Genomic DNA, 19,189 nt, shown 5'->3' with positions numbered 1-19,189 from the left:
ATGTAGAATTATGTACAAAAAATAACTGCAGTCAAAAATAAAACAATGTAAAACTTTAGAGCCTACAAGTCCACACAGTCCTATTTCTTGTTCAGCCAATCGCTCAGACAAACAGGTTTGTTTACATTTGCAGGAGATAATGCTGTCCGCTTTTTGTTCACAATGTCACCTGAAACTGAGAACAGATGTTCACATGGCACTAATGTAGCCGGCGTCGCAAGATATTTACATGCCAAATGCACTAAAGATTCGTATGTCCCTTCATGCTTCAACCACCATTATATAAAAGTCATATAAAAGTGGTGAACATGGGGTACAGGATGTTAGATGGGGTACAGTGTGTCATATGGGGGCAGTACATGGAGAAAAGCAAAGAAGAAGTGAAAAGGTAGCCCTAAAACTAAGGAGGAGGAGGAAAAAGCCAAGCCACAAGTCAAACAGAAGGAAAAAAAAGAAAAGAAAATGGAGATACAGAGAAGACAGAAGTACTGCACATTAACAGAGAGCCAGCTGAATATGAGATGGAATAAACCTCTTAATAGGCTCAGAGGTTCACATTTGCAAGAGAGAATAGCAGTACCTGAAGTGTGCAGCATTATAGGATAGTGAAGTTCTGAAAATCCCAGTGGCCAGGCACCCAGCTGAACTCAGATATTCAGGTATCTTGGGAAAGCAGTACTAAAAACATATTTTCAAAGACCAAGCACTGCCCATATTCTGCTTCAATAATTCCCCTTTACTGAGCACACAAAAGTGGCTGGCCAAATCCTCTGTCAAGCACCCAGGGAAGGTCTTTGAAAATTCAATTACACGTGACTCGCCCAAGTTCCTGTAGTAAGATAGCAGCAGAGCAGAAAATAAAACTCAGCAGTTCTATTTCCCAGCCCAAGCTCATTCTGACTATACAATTACAGCAAAGCATTCCTCTTTAACACTGTACAGCTGCAGTGGTGGTATCAGTCAACCTCTGCGAGCTCTCATCTGCGTGTGCACATCATTATACTCTAGGAACAATCATCAAGTTTGACCACTTTAGGGGTCAGAGGACATCTTGATGCAAGGCAGTCCTGACAGTGTAACCAGAGGCAGAAATTCAAACTCCATCAGTAATACAAATGGATTATTCTGGTCCTTAGAAGAGGATAGGAGTTTGTGAGAGTCAATGAAGGTTATAGAAGTCAGACTTTTTGCTTAACTGGGCCCTTTGTAAATTACGATATTAAAAGAAAGGAAAGGATTTTCTATAATAAGAAAGTATATGATGTAGGAATTCTCACATCTTTCTGATATGAAAAGGATTTGAAGAACTATTGCCTGAACTCTTAATATAAAACTAGGATTGTAGAGAATTACATAGAACATAAAATTGTAATAAAGCTAAAGTCAGGGCATAAGCAAAGGTAAAATAACTATGCTAACTTTTGAAAAATTTCTTTTGCACTATTTGGAGACTCTTCAGCGTAAGTGATTCATACATTATTGGGATTCCCTCCAAGACCTTTTCCATTCACCTTATCCAGAACACCTTGTCCAGTTCTGGGAGAACACTTCATCAAGTTCTCTGGGATCCAAAACACTCAGTTTGACTCTGGATTTCATCATTCAGGTTCCTTTATTTGGCATATAGCAAAGCTACCCTGAGTTGATCAAACTCAAGCATAGGGGGTGGTTATCGGGCATACCACACATCCAAAGTTAAACAAATCTCTTACTTTATATACATTTACATATTACATTGCATTTGTTATACATTACACCACACATTTTTGGATTGGATTGGTTATTTGGCAGGAACCAATCCCTGTACAGCATGCTCTGTCCATGTGCTGTTCACATGGAGCCTGATCTTTACATGCCAGGATTTTTCTTGTCCATAGTCTCTAGCATCAAGGTGTTGCTGCTTATCTTAGCTAGCACAGACATCCTGACTCCAGCATAGTTTATCAAGCCCCTGTTTACAACTTAACCTTCCATCCCCCTTCCCAATTATGCCCACTAAGAAATGAGGCAAGTTGCTTATGTCAAGCCAGACCTATATAACTTCCACTATTTCAGTTGAAGATGGACAGTCTTTTTCCTTATATTTTCTTGGTGCCCCCCATAATCTGAGCATTGGTTTCTCCATCAACACAAACTTCCAAAACATGGACAATTTTCAGACTGAAAGCTGCTTTATTATATACAGTACCCAGATGTACAGAAACTCGTCTCAACCTATGTATTACATAATTTTTTTAACATTAGCTTTAATAATTTTTTAAATCCATTTACCCTACAGACCAGCAATTTTACCATGACCTCTCTCCTTGCTTTTCATCCATGAATCTCAAAAGCACTTTACAAAGGACAGCACTCTGATTATCCCCATTTTACAGATGGGGAAACTAAGGCATGGAACAGGGAAATGACTAAAACCTCTATCCACTACTACCAAGCGACAGACACAGCAATATAATAAAGACTGATTTATTTAATTTTACTTTTGTGGTTTTTGAAGGAGTTAGGGCAAAATGTGTTTTCCCACTGTTTTTTCCTTCATTATTGCAAAAATTTATAAATTTCATAAACTCTAAAGAATTATGGCAGGTAGCACAAATAGCTAATATTTCCTTCTCTCCTTTTGTCATCCCACTCTGTCCCAGCCCCCACCAGGTTGTGATAATTGATGTGTTCACTGTCTAAATTAGGGCCCACTCCTTTAAGGCCTGGCAGAAGCAAAAGGGGACCAAACTAATGGGGCATAAGCAACCTTAACGTTGGCATTTTGTAAATACTGAGTTATGACTGTGTAAACTTAATGTTCTTTTCGCCTATATTTTTAATGTAATTCTGTAGTTTTTTTAAAAAAAGCAAACTGAAAAAACAGAGATTCTATAATGTGGAATCATATTGACCTTCTTTAACAGAAGGGGAAACTGCACCTTCCCAGCTTCCCCTTACTTTAAACCTTGTCTTACCCTAAGCCAAAGGAGTAGCAGAGGATACTTTGCTGCTACTTTGTCTCCTCCATCTGGAACTCTAGCTCTGTGCCTGGGTGCAGGCTGTGACTGGTGTATTACGGAGCTCCATGCTATTAGAGCAGCCTTTGCTGAGGATGGAATGCTCAGACATTTTAGCAAACAGCTTCTCAAAACCTCTAATGAACATGTGCATATGGTGAGTTTTCAGAGATTCAGAGTTTCAGAGAGCAAATCTGGGTGGATTTTCATTCTTTGACTCCAGGACCTCCTTGCCCAATTTAGAGGTCCTGCTCCAAACCCTGGAGTCATTAAGGCAAAATTATCTACATTTCCTGAATTTTATTTTTGAAAACAGCTGAATTGTTTCACCTGAAACTTTCCAAAACAATTCAGCCTGAGGCAGAAAGCAAACATGGAAAAAAATTGTGCAAATGGTTATAGTGTGGTAAAGTTATAAGCAACTGAAAACAGGGACTTATAATAGAAAGTAGTAGGCAGCCTTAATTATATGGAACACAGGATACTGAGCTAGCTGGACCACTGGTCTGACCCAGTATGGCCAGTCTTATGTTTTTATGTTCTTACTTGTCACAAAGCTCTGTGCAAAACCCATAAAATAACTACACAAAAAAACTGAAGAGAGCAGATTCAACCAATAAAATAATTTGTATTTTCATGTGGTATCCTTCACACACACAATCGCAAGACATTTTACAGTCACTCATAAATTAAAGACAAAAGGAAGGTTTTATAATAAATAGATTTAATGTCTTGGAGGAGAAAAAGAGTTCTATATACCTGTGTGCAACAGGAAATGGAGTTTTTCCTCTTGGTTGACATGTATGACACTCATATGGACATCTCTTTTAAATATTAATAAATATTCCTACTCTGCAGAAGAGAAGGTCTGAAGCACTGTCTTTGTTGTGGTTTGCCTGGACTCTATATTTACCCTCTACTAGTTTATCCTATGTCACTTTCACAGCTGTACTGCTTGCAACCATGGAACCAGTAACATTCAGATCTTCTATACCATCAAAAGTATAGATGTTTTAGAGTCAGTCCATAGGGCTTCAAAAATCTCCCAAAAACTCGAGGTTAGGGAAGAAGGAGTTTTAAACAGAGAGAGCTACAGAAGTGAACAGGTAAAAAAGAGAGGGCCAAGAGCAGGTCTAAATTAGTAGTGAAGAGAAGGAGTAGATGGATATATCACATGGATGAAATGAGCCTACAGAAAGTTTTGCAAAATAAAGAAAGAAAATGTTAATTGAATTCTGAGCAGCTCAGAAGCCAGTAAAAAAAGAACAGATGATGGAGATTACATGATCCAACTTCCCAGAGCAAGAGATCAGTACTGAGACAGCATTCTGGATCCTTGTAGGTGAGAAAATAGAGATTTATGAAGTCTATAAAAGGTACTGCAACAGCAAAGACGGGAAATGATTAATGCACGGATAAAGATTTTAGCAGAGACTGGGTCAAGGTAAGGACAAATTTGGGAAATATTCTCAAGAGGGTTACAGACAAACTTAAAAAACAGAAAGAATATGAAAGATAAAAATAAATGAGGCATATTTCTAAGAACTTCTACATAATCTAACTTTAAAGGAAACAATTGGATACATTGTTAAATGAAATCTGTGTAAAAGTACATTTCAGAATCATCCTATCAAGATATTTTCTTAGTATATCTCCTCCAAAAGCGTAACATATCCTGTCCTCATTATGCTCTACAGCTTGGTGTGGGGAAAAATCTGAATCCACTTGCAATCATAGGTTTCCTGAAGAATAAGAAACAGTACCCTGTTACCATCCCAACTAAAAGCCATTCTTTAACTCTAAAGAACAGTGGATTGGGAGTTGGGAATCCTCCTGCCAGGAACTCACAGTATTACCTTGAACATGTCATTGTATGCCTGATTATTTTCTCTAGTGGCCTCTAACACTGGGTGCATTCACAGCTCCTGTTGACGTCAGTTGGTCCTAGTTACATAAAAGTGACCACCCAAAAATCTAAGTATCCAGGGCTAGCACCACAAAGAAATTTAGACTCCTAACAACTGCCACTTAAAAAGCCTGAGTCCAAAATTTACTCTCTCAGAACCCTTGCTCAGCTGCTGCCTCAACCTGTAAGTGCCTAAATTTATGCCTGTGGGCATCTGCAAAGCTACTTAAGTCCTGATGCTGCCAAGCAGCTCGGAATGTAAAGCTCCGTTGGAATTCTCCAAATAGGCATTCCCCTGCCTATCTTGTCTGTGGGGCCTGATCTCACAGGCACTCTCAGAAGCCACCTAAGTGCATCCCTACCAAATTAGTCCCCCTACAAAACACAGCTGAGGAGCAGGTGGTGATGGGTATTTTATACCAAGTGGAACAACCTCAACAGGAGAGACTTTGAAAGACTTACCCCAAAATACTGAATGGGATTGGAGTCAACGACACCAGCAATAGGAGGGGAGCTGCTGCTGTCTCCTCTTCCAATAATACATACATATTCAGGGGCACTGGAACAATTTTTATAGTGGGGCTGCTGAAACCCTGTATATGACAGAAGCCAGCTACTATTATTACTTCAAGCCACAGGGTGCTACTGCACGCCCAGCACTTCTAGTTCCAGTGACCTTACAAGTTCTGCAGTTTACTGAGCTTGTGTCTATGTTATCATTGCAAGAACTCTGCCCGCTTGTGTGCTAACCAACAAGAAGGAGACCAGGAGGTCACACAACATTGGTAGCAGCTAGTGGAATCAGCAAGTAGCAGGCAAAAGAAGGAAAATGGCAGATGACAGCAGTGAAGTGAGTGACATGCAGCAGAGCCTCAGGAATGGGAAGACAGAAACCAAAATGCTTGTTTTTATGCCTGAACCATTTATAGGAGCTGAGGATAATTAGAGCTCCTGGACAGGACACTCTGAACAGGTTGCCAGGGTGAATCAGTGATCTGAGGCTGAGAAGGCAGATATTTTGGTGTTGCTCTTGAAAGACGAGGCTCAGCAGGCTTGCATATACATTCTTCAGAAATATCTTTTATTCATATAGCACATTTTATCAGACTCTACTGTAGCTACTACTTTATCATTCCCTGAACAAAAAGTTACCTAGCAGATGCAATTTTTCAAACTAAATAAAGTTGTTAAATAAGGACTTGTTAAACTGAGATTAGTTTTTATAATTTTCAGCAAAATGGCCTTTTTCTGCTTTAAATTAGATGCTCACATCTTTTCAAAGTCCAGTGCAAAACAAAAAAACAATTAAAGAATGTTTTGGGTCCATGCTGTATCTCAAGTACTGCGCAATGTAACATAATTATTATGGGTTCTTCTCTCATACTGCTTATCAAAATACTAGCACAGGAAAAAAAACACATCAATAAGACTAAACCAATGGATTTTTTGTTAACAAAGTCTTTCTAAATTCCAAGATTGAAATAGAGGAACACCAGCTTTTTCAGTTTGTGTTCCGCAAGAGAACGCCTCCAACTATAGAGGACAAGATTATACAGCAAGTTGCTGCACTCAGCATCAGCTGTGTTTGTTACAGCATTTATGTTAATGTTCTCAAATTTGAAAGATGGTCAGCTGTTGATAACCAAAACATGGCAGTGTCAATTTCCCCTGATTGTAGAGTGCTTTGGATCAAGTCGGATGCCACCTTCCCAGTATACAAAGCTGAAATGTCACTGAAGCCAAGAATGGAAGCATAATCCTCCTTGTGACTGGTGTCTAGAATGGACCACACTGAGAATGCCACACTCAGGGCAGACTGCAAGAAACATGGCAAGCACACCCCAAAAACTGGTGGTTTGATCTATAAATAAATACACCAAACCAGTAACAAAAGAGCTTCTGTAGCACTACACTGGTTAACAAGAAGCCAAACACATCCCCTTTAGGCATTCCAGCCTTTGGTTCGCATCCAGACAAACTGATCTTATATGATGAGAGGTTACTGAAAACCCAGTTCACCATACATGAGGTTCTACCAATCCCAAATGATCAAACACGTAATCCTACAGGAAATCAATATATATTTCAGATCTTGCCCAAATATCACGCTGTCAGCCAATCCTTAGTAACTAACTAAAGATTTGTTAATAAAAGAAAATAAGATAGTTATTGCGTGGTTAAGAGATCATATACTTTATAAATAATTGCACAGTCCTCAGATCAGATTTGTAGCAGTGATGGTGACTTTGCTGGTTTGCACAAAAGTCTCTCTGGAATCATTCCAAAGGGTATAATCCAAATGGCATCTTAGATGTAGGGTCTTTCCAATTCCATGCATTTTCCAGGGTATTCCAAGTAACAGTCCCATTGCTTAAACTTTCCCTGTTTAAAGTTCAGCAGACTAGAGATGGCAGGATCAGGCATGAGGTTTCTCTTATCGCTGAAACAGGCTGTCAAATGTTTTGAGCACAGCATGTGACTGCATATGTTTCTTTGTTGAGTACACACTGACCCATCCTTTGAAGTTAACATTTCGTTTCCTATGCATACACAGGTAATCCAGTTATACTGATTTACATAAGGGAACTGCTGATCATCCATTATAACAGGGATAGATAAACTAAAGACAAAATAGGTAATAGTACCAGTTTTCTGGAATGTCTCACACCTTTGATCTTCAGGTTAACTGAAGACAGTCACGTACATAATGTTAAGGCAATTAAGACATGAACAGGACTTAGAATCTACAAACCAATTTGGATAGATTGTTAAACACCTAACAGGATATAGGTACACAGACAAACACATTTAGCATCTCTCTTGATTCCTATTACTACTAATGAATGGGTTAGTGATTGCTGGTCTACATCTCTCCGATAATCACACACACGTGAATTCTCCTGACTACAAATGCAATGCCTTTTGTTAAGTTATGGGTCATACATAGGTTAGCTGGTTTGCCAGTGTAACACTCCTTGACATGAGACATTAAGGAATTCTTGTAGGATTAAAAATCCTTATGCATTTCAGGAAATTAATTGCCGGCTGTGCACCCTCAGTGAAGTGAGCTGTAGCTCACGAAAGCTTATGCTCAAATAAATTGGTTAGTCTCTAAGGTGCCACAAGTACTCCTTTTCTTTTTGCGAATACAGACTAACACGGCTGCTACTCTGAAACCTAGTATTACTGATGTGCTTCTTCAGCTTTTCCACTGAATTGTCAACAGCCTAACAAAACAGGTGCACCAACTTGCTACATTGATCAGTTATTACATTGTTGACATCTTCAGCCCTGAGAAACCTTTGAGTGGTTTCCTTGGAAAACTGAGTATGCATCTCAAGGAAAAACAGCAGTTCTTCCATTTTCTTAAAAGCAAAGAGACTGCATGGTTTCTGGCTTTCAAATGTAGCCATTAGGTCAACGATTGGCTAGCACATTTCATTGACAAAACGCAACACAATCTTCAGCATTAAACATTGCATTTCATCTGAGAGCTCTCTTTCAAGTTCCCACAATGAATCTGGTGCCAAGTTGTCACACACACACACACACCCACACCCCTTCTTCAGCAAAGCTGTGATAATATTGAAAGTGCTTTTCATGGTACTGAACACAGCAAACCAGCTGTTCCCTCTAGATGCTACTGGGTCTGGTGCCACTGTTGCACTGGGAACTTCTTGCCTGATGTAATTTAAGTGCCTCATCTTCCTGCCCCTTGCCATATAGAACACTTGTGAGAAAGCTTTTACCAGTGCATTGACATCCTTGAATGGCTTATGAAAATTTCCACCCACCAGACTGATTATATGAGCAAGGCATGTTACATGGATGCTAACAGGAAACAGTCCAGACAGTACAGTTTTGCAAACTTTTTTCTTGTACGCGGCATTACCCACATCAAAACCAACCACATTGTTCTAAGCAATTTCATAACTTTGCATAGTCTGAATGACTGCTTGAGACACAGATTTGTTTTCTGCATGAAGTGTATATCAGCAAGATAGGAGGAATCTTCCGATTCTCTCTTTTACCAGTGGTGCAAGTGAAATGTTAAGTACATAGTGCAGCCCTTGTCATCAGTCATTTAATCAAATATAACTGACATGTAGTTATCATTCACTTTGTACTTAAGTTTATTTCCCTCAGTGTTGTAGACATCTTTAAGATTTGGAATTGCACCACCATTCTTGACTCAACTGTTTAGAAACTGACATATGAAATAATGGTCTGTTTTAGATAACAGTATGTTTACAGCAGCACAAATTAACACCAAATCACAGACAACATCCAAGCGTTCATGATATGCTATTGTGGTTGTGTTGAAACACGTTGAAAGTGTACGCTGCATTTTTTGTGACTCTCCCTGCAATGCAGCTCTTCTCTTTAAATACTTCTGTGCTTTGGTGAGGTGGCTTGCAATTGTCAATTTCCTCTGATGGTCCAGAACAACACTGCACATTTTGCAAGAGTTTTCCACCATCTTCAAACACCTGTTCAGGAAAATCTTTTACTCTCTCTTTTGCTGGTGTATTTGCAATGTGGGACCTTTTGTCTTGGCGTTTTCTGGCAAAATTGATCAATGCTTCCTTGAGCGTTGATCCGACATTTTTCACGGTCTTTCTCTGTTAAGGGATATTATGCAATATTATGTGACAATGCGTGTTGTGTGTAAAATTACAGGGTGTACCAGATGTTGAAAATGCTGCATATGACCAGATGGGAGACATCTTGGAATCAAGAAGCTCACACCTAGGATGGACAGCAACTGTGGAGGCAATGGTGCCCAACCTGCACTGACTATAGTGCCTGAAAACTGATTGATCCCACCCTTGATTATGACAAGTGACCTGTTCTTTCAAAGCCTAGCAATGGGGCACCAGTTTGGTGTAAGGATTGCATATTTTCATAGTTTGTTCTTTTGATTATTTTGTTTGATATGTAGACCAAACAATGTGTCTTTTTCAAAAGGGGGAGAAGTGTAACCAAGTTACTGTGCTGACTGGGTCTATATGACTGATTGTGGCAAACATCCACAGACAGACAGCAACCCCTTAAAAGACACGGTTCTTCCCAGAAGGGAAGAAGGACCCCTGACCCAGGAAGTAACATGAAGAAGAAGGTCAGGGGTCAGCAGAGAGGCACTTGGTTCCTGCCCAGGGTGAGCAAAAGCACTTGGGGTCAGCAGTACCAGGAGTAGAGCTGCCTCTATCCCCTTTTCCAGTAATATATACATGTTCTGTTGTTACTAAACTCATGTCTGTGTCATCAGTCCATGGACTCTGTCTGCTTGGGCCAACCTACCAAAAGGAGATTGTGAGGTCATGAAACAAGGACACTCAGCTGAGAGGTGGGAGATCTGAGTTCAAGGGTCAGCTGAGAGGTAGGAGACTTGGGTTCAAGTTAGGGTAGCCACTGACATGTTCCTGCAGTATCAGACAGTCCAACACTTCCAAGAATGGCGTGGGCTTGCCCCTGCCAGCATGACTTCCTATGCATGACACATGCAAGATCATGCCGCTTGGGGGATGCTATTTTCATAAGTGCACTGTTCCCCCAACCACCAGCCTGACCTTGCACACACTCTGTGTATGAAATCATGCTGGTGGGAGCAGAGCGCCGTGTTGTTCAAAATGGCATCTGCCCCCCCGCCCCCCCCCCCGATATCTGACAAAAGGCCCTGTCCAGTTTTGTCCCAGTACTGGCTGGGGGACAAATCAGCCAAAAAGAGGCATGTTTGCTATCAAACTGGACAAGCAGCTTCCCTAGTTGGAGTCCCTGCTCTGGGCCAGGCAGGGAAGACACACCCCACCATTTAGTGTGTTAACAATAGCTCATGGTTTGAAGCCAATCTCGTGATGTGGGGAGCCTGGTTCCCGCCCTTGGGGTTGGCAGCCCTGCAGCAGGGGCCGCCCCAGCACTCCCTTCTCCAGTTTGTACCAGGAGACATCTGGCCACTGAGCAAGTAGGGTTGCCACCTTTCCAATTGCTGGTAACTGGACCCCAGAGGCCCCACTCCTTTCTCCACTTCTTTCCCCACCCCTACCTGTTCTCCATCTTTTTCCCCAAAGGCCCCTGCTCCTGCTCTGCCTGTTCCCACCAAGGCCCCATCCCTGTCACTCGCTGGATTGCCTCCACCTTCCTCCCCCCTCCACCATCCCAGCTGGGCTCCCTCTGCTCCAGGGCTGGGACGGGAGCTACTACAGCCTGACAAGGAGCCTCCTGCAGGTAGAAGGTGGCCCCAGGTGAGCAGGGGCTAATGTGAGTTAATGACCTGGGGCCTTCCCCCACCCTGCAGTAACTAGACTATTGGTGTCCGGTGAGTACATCTGACCAGACACTGCCAGGTCTCCTTTTTGACTGGACTTTCCGGTCGAAAACTGGGCACCTGGCAATCCTATGAGCATGGGGCCGGCACCTGTATTTGCTCAATGGCAGAGGGGGGCTGCACTGGGAGTGGCTGAGGGGAAAATTTTGGCCTGGACGCTAGTTGGGTCCCATCCCACTGACCTCAGTAACAGCAGGCCTTGCACCACCTCCTACAGTTACCAATTTTCTAATCACACAAACCCAAACACACTTGCCCTGCTCCTTCCCCCATGCCACACCCCTGCCTCGCCTCTTCTCTGAGCCCCCCCACCCCACTCACTTCATCCCCCTCCCTCCGTCACTGGCTCTCCCCCACCCTCACTCACTTTCACTTGGCTGGAGAAAGGGGTTGGGGTGTGGGAGGGGGCGAGAGCTCCAGCAGGGAGTGCAGGCTCCAGAGTGGGGCCAGAAATGAGGTGTTCAGGGTGTGGGAGGGAGGGCTCCATCTGGGGGTATGGGCTCTGGGGTGGGGCTGGGGATGAGAAGTTTGGGGTGCAGGAGGGGGGTCAGGGCTGCGGGTTCAGGACAAGGTTCAGGCTCCTGCCAGGCAGCACTTACCTTGGGTGGCTCCCAGAAGCGGCCAGCATGTCCGGCTCCTAGGTGGAGGCACGACCAGAGGGGTCTGCACGCTGCCCCTGCCCATGGGCACCACCCCCACAGCTCCCACTGGCTGCGGTTCTTGGCCAAAAGGCGCTGCAGAATCAGCACTCAGGGCAGGGGCAGCGCATGGAGATCCCCTGGCTATGCCTCCACCTGCGAGCCAGACCTGCTGGTTGCTTCCAGGAGCTGCATGAAGCCAAGCCTGCCTTATCCCCACTGGGCAGCCGACCGGACTTTTATCGGACTATTAAAATCTCCCTGATTGACTTCAGTAGTCACTAGGAGATCGATGCCGACACTGGGAGACTCCCGGCCAATCCGGGAGGGTTGGCAAGTCCACCCTCTCCCCATCCCCACACAGCCCTCGCCCCGACTTCACGCTGCCACTCCCGCGCATGCACCTGGGCACAGCCGCCAGGAGCGCGCCAATAATTGACTTCCAAACTCGTTCTCCGCGCATGCGCAGCTTCGAAACTGCCGGCAAATTCCAACGGCGTCCACTAGGGCAGAGGGGCCTCCTGGATTGGAGGAGCTTCGCTGTAGGTCACTTCCTGACGGCTCGCCATAGGCTCCGCGCGGGGGACCGGCAAGGGGGGGGCGTGCCCCTCCGGTCAGGTGGTTGTGCCAGCGGCCGCATGGAGGGTGGCCCGGTGCAGGTGCGTCCCGGGGTCGGCGTGGGGGTGGTGATTACCAGCCCCGCCCACCCTGACTGCGTCCTGCTGGGCAAGAGGAAAGGCCCCGTCGGGGCTGGCGCCTACCAGCTCCCCGGAGGACACCTGGAATTCGGGTAGGAGCCGCGCGCGGGCTGTCTCGCCCCTCCCGCTTCCACCACCGCCGCACGCGCTTCCCGGCGTCCCGCAGCGTCAGCGGCCGCGCGGAGCTCTCACTGCCCCCCTCCCCCTCCAGGGAGAGCCTGGCGCAGTGCGCCCAGCGGGAGACGCTGGAGGAGGCCGCGCTGCAGCTGAGGAACGTGCGCTTCGCCTCGGCGGTGAACGCGGTCAGCGCCCCCGACCGGTACCACTACGTCACCATCCTCATGAAGGGGGAGGTGGACACGGAGCGCGAGCCCGAGCCCAGGAACCGCGAACCCGAGAAAAACGAGAGTAAGAGGGGCCCGGCCGGGCAGGACCGCGCCAACCCTGCCCCTCCTCCCCCCGCCCCAGCGGTAGGAGAAGGCCGGGCCCCGCGAGCTTCGCGCAGCCACTGCTGAAACCAAGTGTTCGGAGCCCGGCCTGGTGTTATTCGCCCTTAGCGTCCCCGGGGAGACCCTTACACCGGAGCCTTCCCGCACCGCCGGCAGAGGGGGAGTCCCTTTGTTCCACGAAAGGGGTAGCGCCTCTGCTCCATTTCCACTGCAAACACCAGATCCCAAGTGCAGGCACGTACATAAATAGACCCAGAAACGGATACTCCCAGGGTATCTGAGATCCTGAGCACGAGGGAGCTCATCGGCTGAAAGGAAAATCAAGTCACCTGGCATGATCCATCTCAGTAGCGTCGGTGCCCCTGGAGAATGGAATGCTGTCAGCTGAAGTAGGAGCACTGTAGTCTCGGTGAGCAGTCTGCCCACTGACAGTCCCCATCATCATCCCAAGATTTGTGTACAAATCGCAGCTCTAGTTTTAGGGGATCTGCATTTAAGATCCTATCCAAAGCAAGGCTACCCTCCCCCCATCTCACTTTGTGCTAAACTGTAAGCGCTAACAGAGAACTGTGCCAACATGGGCCCCACAGCAGGGAAGGGGTGGAGGTAAATTATGTCCCTCCTGAATTGCTTCCTTTGAATAAAGGGCAAGATACACATATCTCAGAAAATTCTGTGGATTTCTTGTGCCATTTTTTTCTGATTGTTATAGTGCAGGATATTACATTTATGTTGCAGATGTAATTTCTGCACTAGCACTGTCCTTCTAAATGTATAGGGATGGTATTGCCCCTTTCTAGTTGTTTTACAGGCTGTGACACTTTTTCCTCTTTCTTTTGTACAGGTTGGGAATGGGTTAAATGGGAAGAATTTCCTCCACTAGATCAACTGTTCTGGCCTTTACGCTGTTTAAAGGAACAAGGTTACAGTCCTTTTACAGAAGACTTTAATCATCTCAGGGGATACACAGGAAATCACCACTAGATGGCATAGAAAAGTCATTGTTTTGTGTGTAAAAGATGGATATCTTGTGCCCTCCACCAGCATTCTGTCCCTGCCAAAGTCAGAAAGATGTTACAGTGCTTTACCATCTTTAACATCTAGAGTCTCTGTCACAATCACCATCCTTGTATCCCAGGAATAAATGGGACTCCTTTTGGAGCCATTCAATGATAGACATGTTCTCGAAGTAAAAAGATTAAATGTGCTATCTTATTTTACAGGATCCTATGTATTTGTTAGAACTGTAGTGTCTTATCTCATAAACTTTTATATATGTCCCATTGATGTCTGTGGAACTACTCATATAAAACTATTCATGAGGGACGCATTTGCAGGAGCAAGCCCAGGAGAAACTGAGTTTCCCCTTCTTTCATTCAGCTTCTTGGTTTTCATTTTAAAGTAAAGAAGGCTTGTTTGCTGCCACCCTGCAGTCAGAGTTGTGAGCACAAATTCTAGACCTTAACTGTAGCCTCACATCAGCCTGTATTATTTTAGTTGATGCCACCAGCCTCCACATGGAAAGATTTTATTTTTTTGGTCATACTGAGTGTGTCTTGTATTGGCTGCAGAAGCATGCTAAGTGCTGAAGAGAAAAGCAGGAATATAATGGGTGGGGAAAAGAGATCCTAGTTTACAGGAATCGGTGAAAGTACACACTAATGGTGACACTGATGAATAAATATTTTCAGTTCTACATGTCAAGGCTAGCTTCCCTAGCATTACTAAAGCTCATGGTCTTTTATGTAAGCAATTCATGTGTTAAATTATAAAAGTTAATGTAAACATTTTATCAAATTTATATGTACATAACTGTTCTAGGTTTGTCAAGTTTGGTACTATTGCAGTCATGGGAGAAAGTGGCTTTCGAATGATACATAACTTGATCCATTTCTGATGCCACTGCATTATCAAAAGATTGAGCTGGGAGCCAGCAAGCCCCCGCCCTGCCCCCACTGCAGAGGCAACACCATTGAAATTACAATTCTCTAGATTTTTATCAAATGACACCTCCTTTACCTTTCTATCACTAATTTGCTCAGATAATGAGATTTTCCTGCACCATGCTCCCAGACTACGTCCTTTGTTCTAGACTGATTATTTTTTAGATGTACAGTTTTCAGTCATGTAATCTAATCCCTTGACAGAGTAGCCAACAAATCAGAAAAGGAAATGCTCAATTTATGGTGGGGATCTTACTTTCACAGTGTTCAGAGCCTTGTTTGTCAGCAGCGAACACCCAGCTTACAAGATAGTTCAGCTGGTCTTAGTCATGCTAGTAGCCCACACAGAAACCAGCCCCTCAAATAGTTAGCTCTTCTATATTTTCCCTACCTGTTGTTACCCAAGATAGTCAGATTTTAGGAGACACAGTATATGCCGTAATTGTCCCTGGACGAATAAGGGAAGCTTTTGGTAACTGAATAAGTGATTGCCTACTTAGGTTCTTTACCCCATATTCCATGGCCACATTTTCTATTCCAACCTTCAAATTCTGGCCCAGACAGCCTACCACAGGTGAAGTTAGATGGCTGGGAAGAAGTCTGAAAAGGTCAGCAATATTATTTCCAGAGACCTGGTGTCAAGGTTCCTTTCCCACTCTGAACACTAGGGTACAGATGTGGGGACCTGCATGAAAACCTCCTAAACTTACTTTTACCAGCTTAGGTTAAAACTTTCCCAAGGTACAAACTATTTTACCTTTTGCCCTTGGACTTTCGCTGCCACCACCAAACGTCTCACTGGGTTTCTGGGAAAGAGTTGTTTGGAAACTTCTTTCCCCCCAAAATCCTCCCAACCCTTGCACCTCACTTCCTGGGGAAGGTTTGGTAAAAATCCTTACCAATTTGCATAGGTGACCACAGACCCAAACCCCTGGATCTTAAGAAACAATGAAAAAGCATTCAGTTTCTGAAAGGAAGAATTTTAATAGAAATAAAAAGAATCACCTCTGTAAAATCAGGATGGTAAATACCTTACAGGGTAATTAGATTCAAAACATGGAGAATCCCTCTAGGCAAAACCTTAAGTTACAAAAAGACAGGAATATCCATTCCTTTCAGCACAGCTTATTTCCTCAGCCATTTGAAGAAATCATAATCTAACGCATATCTAGCTAGATTACTTACTAAGTTCTAAGACTCCATTCCTGTTCTGTCCCCCCAAAAGCATCACCCAGACAGACCCAGACCCTTTGTTCCCCCACCCCCCAGCTTTGAAAGTATCTTGTCTCCTCATTGGTGATTGTGGTCAGGTGCCAGCGAGGTTATCCTAGTTTCTTAACCCTTTACAGGTGGAAGGGTTTTTCCTCTGGCCAGGAGGGATTTTAAAGGTGTTTACACTTCCCTTTATATTTATGACACCTGGTATAGCCATTGTTTACTAAATGATTTGAAAGTAGGGGGTAGTATAATTTCTGGGCATGTTCCCATCAATAAATTCTTAGGATTTTCTGCTCAAGGCTTTAATGTGATACACTATCTAGGTTATACACTGTATGACAAGTTTATGCTCCTGTCCTCACCTAGAAGGCCTTTATTTAATAGTCCCCTGCTTATGTCTCTACTCTCATTTCCCAGTCCTATATGCCACCAAAGGGTATGTCTTCACTGCCAAGTTAGCTCAGGTGATCAGCACCCAAGTTAGCCTACCTCTGCTGTGAGCATTCCCCACTGCAAAACCGTACCTGGATAATGCACTCACTGTTTCTGCATTCACTCATATGTGTCTGGGGGCATATTCCCTGGTTCTTTCTGCTGAGATGCTCTAGGATTCTTTCCCAAAGAGTGGGAGAATTTGTTTGAGACACAAGGTGGGTAAGGTAATCTCTTTTATTGGATCAACTTCTGTTAGTGCATGAGACAAGCTTTCAAGCTACACAGAGCTCTTCTTCAGGTCTGGGAAAAGTACTCTGTCTCACAGCTAAATACAAGATCAAACATAGTTTAGCATAAGGAGTTAGAATATGTGCTAAGGGACCATTCACTTTGAATGTGCTAACTATGCTAAACTATCTGTTTGATCTTGTATTTAGCTGTGAGACTCTGAGGCTATGCCTACACTAGTACTTTTGTTGGTATAACTTATGTCACTCGGGTGTGAAAAAAACCAAACCCCCAAGCAACATAAATTACACTGACAGAAGAACCGGTGTGGACCGCACTGTCGGTGGGAGATGCTCTCTCACTGACATGGCTACTGCCACTTGTTGGAAATGGTTTAATTATGTCAACGGGACAGCTCTCTCCCATCAGCATAGAGCGGCTACACAAGAGATCTTAACAGTAGTGCAGCTGAATCTGTACAGTGGTGCTACTGTAAACTCTCTAGTGTAGACACGGCCTGAGACCTTTCCCAGACCTGAAGAAGAGCTCTGTGTAGCCCAAAAGCTTCTCTCTCACCAACAGAAGTTGGTTCAATAAAAGATACTATCTCACCCAACTTGTCTAATATCCTGGGACTGACACAGCTACAACAACATTGCAAACGGAGAACTTGTTTGTTCTTCAGGGAGAATTACAGGAAGGGCATTAGAGGACTGTCAGCACTCGAGTGATTTGGCCTGCATCTTCACTGAGAAGTGGGCAGATTCAGCCTGAGTTAAAGCAGAGCTCAGGCTCTAATCTACACCCCCAGCCGAGTCAGCTATCGTTGGCTGAAATCACCTTTAAATCCAGATAGCCTATGTGGATGGGGGGGGGGTTGGACTAAAACTCATGTAAGAGCTCAGCCTAACTGTACAGTGAAGACATATCCTAAGTATGTTTGTCCTTGTTGCTCCCTGTCTCTTTTTCCCATTCTCAGCTTCACACCTCTTCAAGCAATCCCTTTAAAGTCTTGTCTGTGCTGTTTCCCCTGCAGAATGTTATGGAAAACTAGTAGGGACTGACATAAGTATCAAGAACATTAAACCTGGGCAGCTGAGGGCAGGGACATTTTAGTCAGGATGCTGAAATAGAGAAATAGGTACCTCCTTCTGGGAAGAGAGTTGTTTGGGCTTCAAAGTCATTTCTACTTCCCTCCCACAATCCATCAGCTGCTGAGAGCATTCTAAAAGCAAGATGTTCAGTCTCTGGAATTGAAGCAGCAAATAACTTAGTAATCAAGATGTTAGAGCACCCTGCAGGCTCAGGTGGGAGAAAAGTGAAAACCTCTATCGAGGCTGGCTTTCCTCATGAAATTAGTGGTTTGAGTCTGAGAATCAGATGAAGTTATATTCATTACAGAGAATGAATAAGAGGAAACCTTTTTAAAATTGTACCTAAATCCTTTCATGAAGAATGACTTTCACTTCATAGAATATCAGAGTTGGAAGGGACCTCTGGAGGTCATCTAGTCCAACGTCCTGCCCAGAGCAGGACCAATCCCAACTAAATCATCCCAGCCAGGGCTTTGTCAAGCCTGACCTTAAAAACTTCTAAGGAAGGGGATTCCACCACCTCCCAAGGTAACACATTCCAGTGTTTCACCACCCTCTTAGTGAAAAAGTTTTTCCTAATATCCAACCTAAATCTCCCCCACTGCAACTTGAGACCATTACTCCTTGTCCTGTCATCTGCTATCACTGAGAATAGTCTAGATCTGTCCTCTTTGGATCCACCTTTCAGGTAGTTAAAAGCAGCTATCAAATCCCCCCTCATTCTTCTCTTCCGTAGACTAAACAATCCCAGTTCCCTCAGCCTCTCCTCATAAGTCGTGTTCCAGACCCCCAATCATTTTTGTTGCCCTTCGCTGGACTCTCTCCAAGTTATCCACATCCTTCTTGTAGTGTGGGGCCCAAAACTGGACACAGTACTCCAGATGAGGCCTCACCAATGTTGAATAGAGGGGAACGATCACGTCCCTCGATCTGCTGGCAATGCCCCTACTTATACACCCCAAAATGCCATTGGCCTTCTTGGCAACAAGGGCACACTGTTGACTCATATCCAGCTTCTCGTCCACTGTCACCCCGAGGTCCTTCTCTGCAGAACTGATGCCTAGCCATTCGGTCCCTAGTCTGTAGCGGTGCATTGGATTCTTCCGTCCTAAGTGCAGGACTCTACACTTGTCCTTGTTGAACCTCATAGATTTCTTTTGGCCCAATCCTCCAATTTGTCTAGGTCCCGCTGTATCCTATCCCTCATACACTCATAACCAGTGAAAGTAAATTTTGTACTACTTTGCTTATTTTTT

General features: G+C 44.2%; 1 protein-coding gene across 2 annotated transcripts; it reads left to right on the top strand.

Annotated features, from left to right (window-relative positions):
* Positions 1–12,394: 12,394 nt before the first annotated feature.
* NUDT15 (nudix hydrolase 15) lies at positions 12,395–16,220 on the top strand. 2 transcript variants are annotated; one of them, XR_012637939.1, is made up of 3 exons: positions 12,395–12,658; positions 12,778–13,424; positions 13,860–13,998. XR_012637939.1 is itself a non-coding variant. In XM_074943737.1 (3 exons), exons 1-3 carry the CDS (start codon positions 12,507–12,509, stop codon positions 13,997–13,999), a joined length of 489 nt encoding a protein of 162 aa, XP_074799838.1. In that variant the 5' UTR covers positions 12,398–12,506; the 3' UTR covers positions 14,000–16,220. The 2 variants fall into 2 exon arrangements, 1 of the variants encoding a protein (XP_074799838.1); XM_074943737.1 differs by having other exon boundaries at positions 12,398–12,658; positions 12,778–12,974; positions 13,860–16,220.
* Positions 16,221–19,189: the final 2,969 nt, after the last annotated feature.

This window comes from Natator depressus, chromosome 1 (genome assembly GCF_965152275.1).
Source record: "Natator depressus isolate rNatDep1 chromosome 1, rNatDep2.hap1, whole genome shotgun sequence".
In the NCBI taxonomy this organism is placed as follows: domain Eukaryota; kingdom Metazoa; phylum Chordata; order Testudines; family Cheloniidae; genus Natator; species Natator depressus.
This window is presented reverse-complemented; position numbering and strand designations above follow the sequence as displayed.